This window comes from Eurosta solidaginis, chromosome 4 (assembly GCF_040869045.1).
Source record: "Eurosta solidaginis isolate ZX-2024a chromosome 4, ASM4086904v1, whole genome shotgun sequence".
In the NCBI taxonomy this organism is placed as follows: Eukaryota; Metazoa; Arthropoda; class Insecta; order Diptera; family Tephritidae; genus Eurosta; species Eurosta solidaginis.
This window is the reverse complement of record NC_090322.1, coordinates 236,591,053-236,605,150: the sequence shown is the minus strand read 5'-3', so window position 1 is coordinate 236,605,150 and position 14,098 is coordinate 236,591,053. Positions and strand designations below refer to the sequence as shown.

Here is a 14,098-nt window from a genome sequence, read left to right as displayed (position 1 = left end):
TGATGATTTTGATATATGAAAGTCTATATCTATCTCGATTAGTTTATGCCGTTACGGATTACCGTTATGCGAACAAAGTTAATATACTCTGTGGGCTCTGCTCAGCTGAGTATAAAAAGGGGGCGTTATCGTGTTAACGGACAGACGGACGGACGTACATTTCTCAATCTAATTTTTTTTCGATACTGATGATTTTGATATATGGAAATCTATATCGATCTCGATTCCTTTATACGTGTACAACCAACCGCTATCCAATCAAAGTTATAATACCCTGTGTGCAAGTACAACTGGGTTTAAAAAATATTTTGAACGAATTTTACACATACAACTTAACTACTTTCCACACTAAACTCCCTGAAGACGACGCACGATGGCCAAAACGCGTAATACGATAGAAAATTAATTTTTACCTTCTAATTTGCAGACCGAAAAGTTGAAGCCAATATAGTTTCAATTTAGCGAACGTAAAACCTACTTTTTTAATGTTGGGTATACTGCAAAAATAACAAAGTTACTAAACCGTGTACCTAATTCACACGATTGAATGTAAGTATGTACGTGCTTAGAGACGTTGAATCGTAATTGAAAACATAACTCAGTGCGTCGTGATCTTTTGACGTTGATCATTGCTCATTTTTTTGTGTGTGTTTTTTTTTTCCAAAATGAATGCAAAAACAAATTGGGAGGCAAATGAAGAGATAACATATTTTCAGGAATATCTGCGCATACCTAGTGTACATCCGGATCCTGATTATGGTACCTTAACGAGAAATTCGAAAGCATGAGATCACCAAAAAATTTACTGTAATACATTTTTATAGAACCCTGTGTAGAATTTTTGAAAGGTCAAGCCAAACTACTCCAACTTCCCATACAAGTACATTATCCAGTAAATGATCGTAACCCAGCGGTGATTTTGACATGGCAGGGTAAGGAACCCTCATTACCGTCCATACTCTTACATTCGCATATGGATGTGGTACCGGTATTCCCCGAAAATTGGTCACATCCACCATTTGGTGCTGAAATAGATGATGAAGGACGAATATTTGCACGCGGAACACAAGATATGAAATGTGTTGGAATGCAATATTTGGGAGCGATTCGTGCACTCAAAACAAGTGGAGCTAAATTTAAACGCACAATACATATTTCGTTTATTGCAGGTATGGTGTAAGTTGTGATTTTTTTTCTGTTGAGATGTAGGTATTTATTCGTTTGTGTAGACTTTGATAATGGTACCTAGTTTTTGAAATTTCTTGGAGATGGGGTACGAAAATTTGACATAATACTTACTTCAACGTTTTTTATACCAAGCTGTGCTTGTACACAGTGTATTATAACTTTGATTGGATAAAGGTTTGTTTGTAAAAGAATCGAGATAGATGTAGACTTCCATATATCAAAATAATCAGTATCGAAAAAAAAATTGATTGAGCCATGTCCGTCCGTCTGTTCGTTAACACGATAAATTGAGTAAATATTCAAATATCTTCACCAAATTTGGTACACGAGCTTACCTGGACCCAGAATAGATTGGTATTGAAAATGAACGAAATCTGATGATAACCACGCCTACTTTTTATATATATAACATTTTGGAAAACATAAAAAACCTGATTATTTGGTAAATAATGCACCTAGAATGTTGAAGTTTGACGTGTGGACTGATATTGAGACTTGATAAAAATTTGAAACAACTTTTTAAATTGGGCGTGGCACCCACTTGTGATAAAATCAATTTTGCAAATAATATTAATCATACATCAAAAATCGTTAAACCTATTGTAACAAAATTCGGCAGAGAGGTTGCCTTTACTATAAGGAATGCTTTGAAGAAAAATTAACGAAATCGGATAGGGCCACGCCCACTTTTATATAAAAGATTTTTAAAAGGGTCGTGGGCGAATAAAATAAGCTTTGCAAAAAAGAGCTTTATATCAATGAGGGAACCGTCTTTCCGCAGGGTCAATGAATCCGTCAGCTCATTTCATTCCCGCTGGAAGAATCCCGGAAATCCGGTCATACTTTTGAGCGGAGGCCATAACTTCAGCCAGAGAGCGTTACCTAATGAGACAGCACGATCCTGGCGACCCCAAATAAGGGGCATAAGCCAACGTATCGCACAGCTTGTGGATAAACACAATCGGGTGAACTAGAAGAAGCATTTAAAGAATTGTAACCATTCTGCCGGTGTAGGTAAGCTATGGTCTACCATGAAGTCCCCATCGAACCCGATTAAGCACAAGGACCAAATGCCCATCGTCTCTGCCGACAATACGCAATACATTCCACGGTTGACAAAGCTAGACGACGGGCCAACAGACGCGCACACAAGCATAAATACAGCGCGTCCCCTCCTTACCATCACCGCCAAGAGGCCGTAGGCCCAGACGGCGTAGCCATGCCGATGCTTAAAAAACTTGGCAAAGAGGGATTTAAATATCTAGCGTATGTTTCCAACCTGTCTTTGTCCACCTTCGTCATCACCGAAAAATTGAAAATGGCGGGGGTGGTCCCGCTACTAAATCCTGGGAAAGCAGACAACGTAGAAGAACTTTATCGTCCGATATCCCTCCTATCTACAGTAGCCAAAACACTTAGGCGATTATGCTTCCCTATTTCAAACTTGCGTCTTGCCAATCATCAGCATGGCTTTCGAAAACTACATAACACTACCAACGCGCTAAACGCCATCAACACACAGATAAATTGCGGATTGGGTAAAAAACTCCACCACAGAACAGTACTCGTGACGCTAGACTTATCAAAAGCTTTTGTGACAGTCAACCAAGGCACGCTACTGTAAGACTTCGATGGGTCCTCGCTTCCTTCAAGTGTCAAGAGGTGGACCGCGAATTATCTGTCTCATTTGCAGGCATAGGTGCAATTCAGAAACGTAACATCTAAACCCAGAAGAATTTAACTAGGGGTACGACAGGGGATGCCCTATCCCCGCTTTTGTTTAATTTCTACATATCGGTGCCTTCGCCACCAGAAGTTGTAAAAGAACCCTTTATCTCCCTTATCTCTCAAGTTTTTTTTCCTCGCGAAACCTGACATTGTCACCGACCAAATCATCAGCGACCTTATTTACAACATGGACATGGTAAATTTCGACTATATCGGATATCCAAGTCGATGGCATAACTCTACCAACTGTCTTAACATCCAAAGGTACTGGGTGTGGCGTACGATCATTTCGTTTTGGCGAGCATGCAACCGCAATTGTACCTAAAATCCAGAGCCGTAATAAAATTCTCAAATCTCTTGGCGGCAGCACTTGGGGTAAAGACAAAGAGACGCTCATTACCACTTACAAACCAATTTGCCGGACGTTTGCATGCTACGCGTCCCCGATATGGTCGCCAAGCCTAAAGGTTACTGACTGGAAGAAAATACGTGTGTGCCAAAACACTGCTCTCAGAATCGCTAGCTTCTCATGTCCCCAGAACACCACCTGCACACTGAGACAAGAGTACTCTCCATTAGGTATAGAAAAGAAATGATCCCGTTAGAAGATATTGATGACAATTTGTGAGTGGTCGCACCTATTGGATGGGGCAAAGCGCTGCTAGAACAACATCCTGATCTTAAAATAGTTCGATGGAATCTAAGTGCGGTCATGCATTTATAGATTACCCTGCATTTCACCAAAGTTGATTTCAAAGCTTTTATAGCCTCTCGGCCATTTGATTAGACATTAAATTCTCTAGCTATAGGAGTACTTGATAGCATCCCAACCTAAACGAGCTTATGACAAAACTGTCCTTCTCGTCTAACTTCGACTTATCAGTAAAGAACTTAACTGGTTCAGTGCCCCACATGAGTCACTTTTCCCAGTTCTCTCTCGAGGGAATATCTGCAGTGTAGCTTAAATAGGAGACAGCTGTCAGGACACAATGCTCTAGGATAAAGTCAAAGTTTGTCAAAACGCAATATCCATCAGGTCTATGTTTAGCATGACATGCACCAAGTAGTAATACCGACATTGCTGCAATTAGATAGAACAAAAGCAAAAATATGTACCGATATTTATCAAATGTCGGGTTGAAAGTCAACGCGGAGAAGACGGATATGGTCTTGTTTACAAAGAGGTACAAGATCCCAAATCGGATCAGGCCTAAGTTAGGAGGGGTTACCCTACAGAAGAAACCTTGCACAAAATATCTAGGAATCATCCTAGACAGTAAGCTGTCATGGAAGCTCAGCATGGAGGAGAGGGTGAAGAAGGCTTCAACGGCACTTATGCATGTGAAAGAAGCATTCTTGGGGTGTACGTGGGGCTTATCGCCCCCTCTTTCTCATTGGGTTTTTACAGCGATTGTAAGCCCTATTCTATACTATGGAGTTATTGTTTGGCGGAAAGCCACACAAAAAACAACCTACCTCAAAAAATTAGGGGTGGTATGCAGACTATCAACGCTTAGCATTACGGGAGCCCTGAAAACAACCCCGACGGCTGCACGGTATGCCATTCTGCACATTCCACCTGTAGAGCTGGTAGCAAAGAACATAGCATTAGCAACTGCAACCAGGCTCGATGCCTCGGGGCAGCTTGAGCGCCGAACATACGGCCATAGTAGTATAGTGTCATCAATCACAAGACGAACAGACTACCTGATTCCCTACCTGCGCTTCTAGGGCGATCTCAAGGCCACAATAGAGGTGAACGGTTGGCGCAAGGGTGCTCAAATGGCGGACAAGGCGACACATGTGTACACAGATGTTCCCAAAGTAGTAGAAGGAGTAGGGTCTGGGGTATACTGTGCTGATCCGGAAATAAACAGATCCTACAGGCTGCCGGATTACTGTAGCCTTTTTCAAGCGGAAATAGTAGCCGTAACCAAAGCAGTAGAAACTCTGGAAGAGAATAGCTTAAGCTGCAACCTTGTTAACTTTTATATTGACAGTCAAGCACCAATTAAGGCAATAATCTCGCATAGCACCGCATCTAAATGCGTGTTAGAGTATAAGCAGTCCCTGGAGAGAATCGGGATAGGGAGAAGAATGCATCTATATTGGGTCCCAGGTCATATGGGAATAGATGGGAATGAAAAAGCGTATGAACTAGCTAAAAACGGCGCATCCCTTGAAGATTGTTCGTCCCAATTAGACTGGGTGAGATTAAGCGAAGGCGAGAGGTGCACATAATCTACCAAAAAGGAAAGGCGTAGGTTCAAGCGCGTTGCTGTAAAGCGTCGAAGATTATGTGTAGGTCTTACAACCTTAGACTAACCAAGTTGCTTCTATCATTCAAAAGAGAGGACTCTAGACTCATGACGGGTATTCTGACTGGAAACTGTCTTTTGGCGTCACCTGCCTTTAAATTAGGATTGGTCAGTGATTGCAGATGTAGGAGGTGCGCGCTGGAGGAGGAAACGATCCAGCACGTTCTGTGCTCGTGCCCTGCGCTTGCCAGGCTAAGACTCTAGCTATTAGGAGTGATACAGCTGTCAGATCTAGAAGCAGCAAGTGGTTTAAGTCCTAGGAAGCTTCTAGTATTTGCCAATAGGACGGAGTTATTTTATAATATAGGTCCTGGTTTTTGATAGGGGTTTTCAGTTTGGTCGTTAAAACAAACTACTGGTAGCACTACGGACTTATTCCGTCTATGTGACGTCCTCATGGACCGGCCAGTTCAACCTAACCTAACCGATATTTTAACTATATTTTTATTTTAACGATAATTAACTTTAATTACATTCTAAATCATCAATGAAACTCTTGTCTAAAATTTATAGATGAAGAAATGGGTGGACGTTATGGTATGCGCCCATTTGTACAAACTGAGGAATTCAAAAATTTAAATATTGGATTTTCGATGGATGAAGGCATGGCTTCACCCACAGAAGAGATGACCGTTTTCTATGCCGAACGTAGTGTGTGGCGTAAGTAATTAAATCTTAATTGCTGTTATTATTATCAATATCAAGTGGATCGTGAGCTCACCTACATACATAGGTCTAGTATTTACTAAGTACATATTTTATCTTATAGGTATATATTTTCATATATCTGGCACAGCTGGTCATGGTTCGCTGCTCCTGAAAAATACAGCTGGCGAGAAACTTTGCTATATTGTTAATAAAATGATGTCGATGCGCGAGCAGGAGTTACGTAAGTTAGAAAACAATCCCGATTTGACTGTGGGCGATGTGACCACAATCAATTTAACCCGTGCCGGTGGTGGGGTACAAAGTAATGTTGTGCCGCCATTATTGTTGGTTTGTTTCGATGTTCGACTGGCCATTGATGTAGACCAAACAGAGTTTGAAAATAAGGTAAGGACTGAAATATGTGATTTGATGATAACTGAACTCCTCCGTCGCATAGCAAAGTAGACGTTTCGTATCATTATGACGCTTCCATGAACCGCACGTTACTGCGACCGTACGCAGCTAAACAGCGCTATTCCGCCTAGGTTAGGTTAGGTTGAACTGGCCGGTCCATGAGGACCTCACATAGACTAAATAAGTCCGTAGTGTTACCAGAAGTTTGTTTTAATGACCAAACTGAAAAACCCTATCAAAAACCAGGACCTATGTTATAAAATAACTCCGTCCTCTTGGCAAATACTAGAGGCTTCCTAGGACTTAAGCGACTTGCTGCTTCTAGATTTGACAGATTTATCATTCCTCATAGCTGGAGACCTAGCCTAGCAAGCGCAGGGCACGAGCCCAGAACGTGCCCGATCGTTTCCTCCTACAGCCCGCACTTCCTACATCTGCTATCACTGACCAAGCCTAATTTAAAGGCATGTGACGCCAGAAGGCAGTGTCCAGTCAGAATACCCGTCATTAGTCTAGAGTCCTTTTTTTTTTTATGATAGAATCAACTTTGTTAGCCTAAGGTTGTAAGACACATAATTTTCGACACTTTACAGCGTCGCGCTTGAAGCCACGCCTTTCCTGCTTCGTCGATCATGTGCACCTCTCGCATTCGCTTAATTTCGCCCAGTCTAATTGGGAGGTCTACGGAGCAAGCTTCAAGGGATGCGCCCTTTTTAGCTAGTTCATCCGATTTTTCATTCCCATATATTCCCATATGCCCTGGGACCCAATATAGATGTACGCTTCTCCCTGTCCCGATTCTCTCCAGGGACTGCTTATACTCTAACACGCATTTAGATGCTGTGCTATGCGAGATTATTGCCTTAATTGCTGCTTGACTGTCAATATAAAAGTTAACACGATTGCAGCTTGGGCTATTTCCTTCCAGGGTTTCTACTGCTTTGGTTACGGCTACTATTTCCGCTTGGAAAATGCTACAGTAATCCGGCAGCCTGTAGGATCTGTTTATTTCCGGATCAGCAGAATATACCGCAGAGGCTACTGCTTCCACTACTTTGGAACCATCTGTGTACACATGTATCGCTTCGTCCGCCATTTGAACACCCTTGCGCCAACCGTCCACCTCTATTGTGGCCTTAAGATCGCCCTCGAAGCGCAGATAGGGAATCAAGTATTCTGTTCGTCTTGTGATTGATGACGCTATACTACTATGGCCGTATGGTCGGCGCTCAAGCTGCCCCGAGGCACCGAGCCTGGTTGCAGTTGTTAACGCTATGTTCTTTGTTACCAGGTCTAAAGGTGGAATGTGCAGAATGGCATACAGTGCAGCTGTCGGGGTTGTTTTCAGGACTCCCGTCATGCTAAGCGTAGATAGTCTGCATATTCCCTCTAATTTTTTGAGGTACTTTGCTTTTTGTGTGGCTTTCCACCAAACAAGAACTCCAAAGTATAGGATAGGGCTTACAATCGCTGTAAAAACCCAATGAGAAAGAGAGGGGGATAGGCCCCACGTACACCCCAGCATTCTTTTACCTGCATAAAGTGCAGTTGAAGCCTTCTTCACCCTCTCCTCCACGTTGTGCTTCCATGACAGCTTACTGTCTAGGATGATTCCTAGATATTTTTTGCAAGGTTTCTCCTGTAGGGTCACCCCTCCTAATTTAGGCCTGATCCAATTGGGACCATGTACCTCTTTGTAAACAAGACCATATCCGCCTTATCCGCGTTGACTTGCAACCCGACATTTGATGCCCAGGTATGAATATCCCGAAGCGCCGAATCCATCAAAGAGCTAATCGTTGGAAGGCACTTTCCACTTATGCTATTCCGCCTGGTACCAGTTGTTTTTCCGGGCTCGCTGGAAACCGATGAAGTCTGTATCGGCGGTACGTAGAGAGAGGGAAAGAGTAATGCGTACCCACGGTACGGCTAAAAAAATATCAAATAAAAATAGCAATTCCAGACATTCATGGATGATTTTAGGATGATTCCTAGCTTCTGGTATAAACATAAAAGAATTCAACCAGCTCAATCATATTGCGATAGGCGGAGCGTATGTCTACAGTATTGTAGATAATTGCGCGATTCGAGGGTCCTTCACGAGTCGGATAGCTATGTATATCACCGCAGCTCTTTGAGGGCACTTCGAGCCGTCGCCGGGAAAATTATTGGAATTGGAGCATTTCATACGATAAAGAATGTCGCTAAAATTCCGCAGTCTACAGACCACGTTAAGATAAAAGGAACTAGAGGAGTTAATGCGCGTAAGTTGAAGGCGGAAGGGAAGCATCGTATCACAGAAAAAAAGGAGACGCATAAAGACATGAGTTTGAAGAGCTAAAGCCCCAAGCCAACAGATCCGCACCCAAAAAATTTTGCGAAAGGTTAGAATTCTGAGTCTAGAGTTTGCTTATATTGTAGAGGAAACAATCTTGGATATTTTCTGTGCAACTTCAGACCTGGTGTATCTACCACGGAGCAGACTTTCACTATGCCACAAATTGCGATAGCACGACAATTTGCTGCCTATATGTCGCTTTGTCTGTACTTGGTCTCAATGCAAAACTTTTACGGTACGGTTGCGCAAAATTACATTGAGCAACACCACATGCTTAGTCAGAATTGGGAAAGATCCCTCTGAACCGTTTGAAAATAAGCGAGGTTTCAGCCATGGTGCGAACTAAGATTAGTCCGAAGAAGAATGTTAGAAAGAAAAGCAGAGAACTACTCTTGGCAACATAAAGTGTTTTCGTTCCTATACAGCACATTGCTCAGAAGTATATACTGTAACGAATTTAGTGCAATTCCGCTTATTTGCAACCTTCTACTAACGTTCGTATCGCTAAACTGTTGAATAAATAACTCCAATATTCAATAATACAAAATGATCTTAATTAGAGTACTTCACAATAACACTTATACTTCGCAACCAATAGCGTGCTTAAATCAAACTGATTGCTCATGCCTCAGCTGGTACTGCTTTTATACTCTTCGGTTTCCTCGTTCGCATACTTTTAGGCGTTTCTCCTTCTAGAATTTACTATTTCGCTGAAGATTGCATACTTTTGTGAGTATCTCAGAAATATGCATGTGTACTTGTGAGAACTACTTTGCTGATGATTGCATACTTTTGTGAGTATCTCTCCGCTGCTGTATCTACATATGTGTAGGCATAATGATTAATTTGTTTATGTAGATACAAGTGACTGCTTAGTATCGGCTTAGAGAATATAGTATCCCTTAGTGTTGTTAATATTTGTCACAATACGTTGCAATATTAAATGAGGTGGTGCGGGGAGTAGATATTGTGTGAGTTAAACGAGTAAGCTGTAGGAGCTTTTTGAAGGTATCAACATAGTCAAGCGAATTAACACACAGCGGCTACGCGGGCTAAGAAGGTATTTTCGGCGACACCTGCTCTTGGAAGCAGAGTAAGAGGAAATTGCTCGATAATTTGAATGTCTAAACCAGGCTTTTATCATCCCAGTGAAGCAAAATACTTTTCATCCCTAGCGTTCCTTTTCTTCTTGTTCTTGTATCGATAAAGATACATCCCGAAGGTTTTTGGGACTATCACCGGTGTTGATGGTTCTCTGACGGATATATACACAGTATGTTCCGGTATCAAGCACTATTAGGGTACAAGCCTGACCTCTTCGGGACCAATTTAATATGTCAACGTTGAACCTTTTACGCTACTACTAGTACTATGCGCTATATTACGACGTTATAAACCGAAAGCGGCAGTACTTAGCAGCGAAATTTCCTTTCCATTACAAAACTAACTCGTGTCTCGGACTTGTCACTCCCTCCTTATGGCAATTATAGTAGACGCCATAAAGTCCTCCTACCTAACCCATCTTCAGTCTTTTGCCCACACCGAGTATACGGTACCATTTCTTGAAAAGGTTGAAACATTCAATGTGCATGTCCTGAAATCCTATTCTCTATAACGTTTACCGTGGTTGCCATTAGAAATAAAAGATTTCATCCAGGACTTACTGTTACGTTTTTCTGGCTCTTAGGAAAGGTGCATTATTGCTGGTGTATTCTAAGCTCCTTAACTCACCGGAAACAGTTTCTACGCTTTACCGCTTTCGACTGGGACAGGAAGTATCTGTCGTTTCATGGCGTTTGGCGTTAGATTGCAGTCCTCTCCAGACCTCTGATATTTTATTACCATAGATGGATGTTATATTTTCTTCAATTGAGTTCACGGAGAAGTGCTAAGCCGTAGCGAACCGTTTGTAGGTGGGTATGTAATATTGATACCAAACCAATCACGTGACCGCCAAAAATGATAGTACTTCCTCCAATAATATAACGATCGATATCCCAATCCCTTAATCTTCATTTGCCGTCTCTAACGATTCCACGCTCATCTTCGTCAGATACGAGCACCGACATTAGCACAGCAATTAATAGGAGTGCTGAAGCCGATTGAAATATTGGAGAGGCTATGTTAGTCTTATAATTTGTTGCTCTATTTTTATGTTCTCAATTTTTAGCTTAATCAATGGTGTAATGATGTTGGTGGTGGCATTCAACTTGAATATGAACAAAAACGGCCACGCGTTGTACCCACTTCTACAGATAAAACCAATCCGTTTTGGGTAGCATTTAAAAGTGCTACGGATGAGCTGTGAGTGGTTATAACATTATCAGCATATTCTTGAATATTTATAATTTTTTTTTTTTGCACAGGGGTTTAAAAATTTCCAAACAAATATTTGCTGGTGGTACCGATAGTCGCTACATAAGAGAAGTTGGCATACCGGCCTTGGGCTTTTCGCCAATGAACCATACCCCAGTTTTATTACATGATCACGATGAATTTATTAGAGCTGAAACATATTTAAATGGAATTGAGATTTATAAGAAAATCATACCAAAATTAGCTGATGCTTAGGCCGGATTTTGCAGTGCGACTTTAAACTCCAGTTAAAGTTGACTAGTGTCTAATCCTTCCACTTCGGCCGCTTAAGCTGAGATGAGCGGCAACATTTAGGCCCGGTTTTCCAGTACAAGTTCAACTCAGTTTGTGAGGTAAGCTACGCTTAAACTTATTCTGCAGTTTTTCAGTCTACTTTAACTGAAGTTTAAGCTGAGCTTAAGCGGTCGATCTAACTGGTTTAAACTCTAGTTAACCTATCGGTGATTTCGTTCGTTCGAAATGGCGTCGAATATACCCAACAAGCATTTGGGCTTGAGTACGATTAGTGCTCATGTTGATAACTAGGCATACTTCTAAAATTTTAAGAGTTGTTTCGAAGCAGTGGCTCAACTCGAGAATCATAGCGTACTCAGTAAAAGAGGTAGTTTTTTATAACGCAAAAAATGCTATTACTTAAGTTGAACAAATTTAATTAACAACTTGTGGTTTTTTAACTGGACTCAAATGTAAGATTCCATACTACAGTTGTTTATACGAAAATAAAATGAAAGATATATAATTTAAAAAATAAATAAACGTGATACGCTAACCTCCGAAGAGATTTTAGGCAGAGCTTCTCTTCCAATTTGCGTCGTGCTCCTTTTAATTTTTCCTACAAATTGGCCGGATGGGACCTACTTGTTTTATGCCGACTCCGAACGGCATCTGCAAGGCAGATTAGTTTTCCCTGAGAGCTGTTGATGGCAGAAATACAAACGGAGTGCTTGCCAAGCACTGCCGATGGGTAATCCCGCTTAGAAAAAGTGGATTCTAATTGAAAAACCATGTTTCTAAAATTTTGATGTTGCTTTGCCCGGGACATGAACCCAGGATCTTCGGTGTGGTAGGCGGAGCACGCTACCAACATACCACGGCGGCCGCTTATATAATTTCTTTTTGATTACTTACGCCTCATTACTGCTATCAATTAGGTGTTTATTTCTCACAATAAATAGCTACATATTTGCTTTGGTGGTACCTCCTTGGAGATATTTTTTCAACTCAACTCGATATCAAATGTAGGATATCAACTGGAGAAACTTGTTGAAGATTCATTTGAGAACTGTAAATTTCTCAAGATCTCTCGAAATTGGGATATTAATTGGAAAATATTAATGACGTTGGAGATCAACTCGAAAACTTTTCATTTTACAAAATTTCTCAAAGGTTGGATAGTGATTGGAGAATGAAGTTGAATATCAACTCAAGAACTATATGGTTTAAGAATAATTAAATAATGATGTTGGATATCACTTCCGGAACTATATATATAAATTTCGCTGGAGAATTTTGTTTCATGTTTGTTGGGTAAAGAAAATCCAGCTGTTGCTGCACAAAAAAGCATACCCCAAAGGCGGCCTTAAACTGTGACTGAAAAACTGCTGAGTAGTTTAACTGGAGTTTAAATTTGAATAGAGTTTAAGCAAACTTAGTTTAAGCTTAGCTTAACCAGCTACTAAAAACCCGAGCCTTAATGTTATAGAGCAAAGTGACAAGATTAAAGCCTAGTCAACTTTAACTACAGTTTAAACTCGCACTGAAAAACTTTGCATTTAATAGCAGGTACACTCGGTCGAAAAATATTAGTAGGCATAACATATATTTCAAATGGTATTTTTTTTGTTTTTGTTTAAAAATAGCATTTTCATGTCTAATGAAACCTTTTTTTAAGTCAATAAAACTGTTTTCAAACCAAACGAAACTGTTTTCATTTAAAATTTTTTTTTTGAATTATGAGATCTACAGGGTTTGAGCCTGGTTCTTGCACCTAATCACTATTGTGCTAGTAAAAGTGTACTGACGTAGCCTTATATATCGACTGCGGAGTAGAATATCACATTTAAAAAAGAAGATATTTGGAAGACGCCCTACTTCAGACTTTTATTCAAAAAAATCCCATATCAAGGCATAAATTCAATAATTTTGACGTGGTATAAGGCGACAATGACAGAAATTCTACGAAAGGGCGTTCTGCAACCAAAATCGGAGATAGAAAGTTTTTAAATAAAATATTCTGAGATAGCGTGGGGTGATAACCCACTCAGAAGTAATGTTATTTCTTAGGGTGGCCCCTTTTTGGTATAGGGAAAATATTTTTCACGACATCCGAAAAGTTAGCCTGAACCGACTTTTACTTTTAATTGTAATGCCATTTTCGTTTTCCCCTAGAAATCTACCTGTGCTTTGAAAATTACAACCAAAATAACGAGCAAATAAGATCTTAGATGATAGTGTGCTCAGTTTACTAGTTCGAACGTTTTTCAAGGTTAAATTTCGACCCCAAATGCCGTCTTCCAGTGAGTTTTACAGCTCCGGCTCACGCTCAATTCTCACGGGAATGCTGTGGATCATTGAGAGACTTGAGAAGCAAATGTCGTGAAATTTTCGCACACGTGAAATGTGATAGGCAGATGCCGCCGCTGTTTTTCATTTAACTCATACGGCGAAAGGCTAAGCAGACACATCAATTTTTGAAAAAGTAGGTTTTTTAAAGGCAGCGTTGCCAAACTAAAAAGAAGTAATTAACAAATTATCTCGCTCACAAATTGAACCAGACTTCTATCTGGATTTATTTGGCTCAAATAGTTGTTGTTGCATTTACATGCAAAATTATTTATCTGGTTCAGGATTTTGCCACCGAATGATGGCAAAAAAGTATGTGACGACTGCAAAGTCTATGAATTTGGAAAGGTTAGGATAGTTTGAACTGGCCGGTCCATGAGGACCTCACATAGACTGAATGAGTCCGTAGTGTTACCAGAAGTTTGTTTTAACGACCAAACTGAAAAACCCTATCAAAAACCAGGAGCTATGTTATAAAATAACTCCGTCCTCTAGAAGCTTGCTAGGACTCAAGCCACTTGCTGGT

General features: G+C 40.7%; 1 protein-coding gene across 1 annotated transcript; it reads left to right on the top strand.

Annotated features, from left to right (window-relative positions):
* The first annotated feature begins 595 nt into the window (after positions 1–595).
* LOC137251095 (aminoacylase-1B-like) lies at positions 596–12,920 on the top strand. The gene is made up of 6 exons (XM_067785081.1): positions 596–759; positions 825–1,169; positions 5,748–5,894; positions 6,004–6,287; positions 10,805–10,938; positions 11,001–12,920. The coding sequence occupies exons 1-6, from the start codon at positions 666–668 to the stop codon at positions 11,203–11,205; spliced, it is 1,209 nt and encodes a 402-aa protein (XP_067641182.1). The 5' UTR covers positions 596–665; the 3' UTR covers positions 11,206–12,920.
* Positions 12,921–14,098: the final 1,178 nt, after the last annotated feature.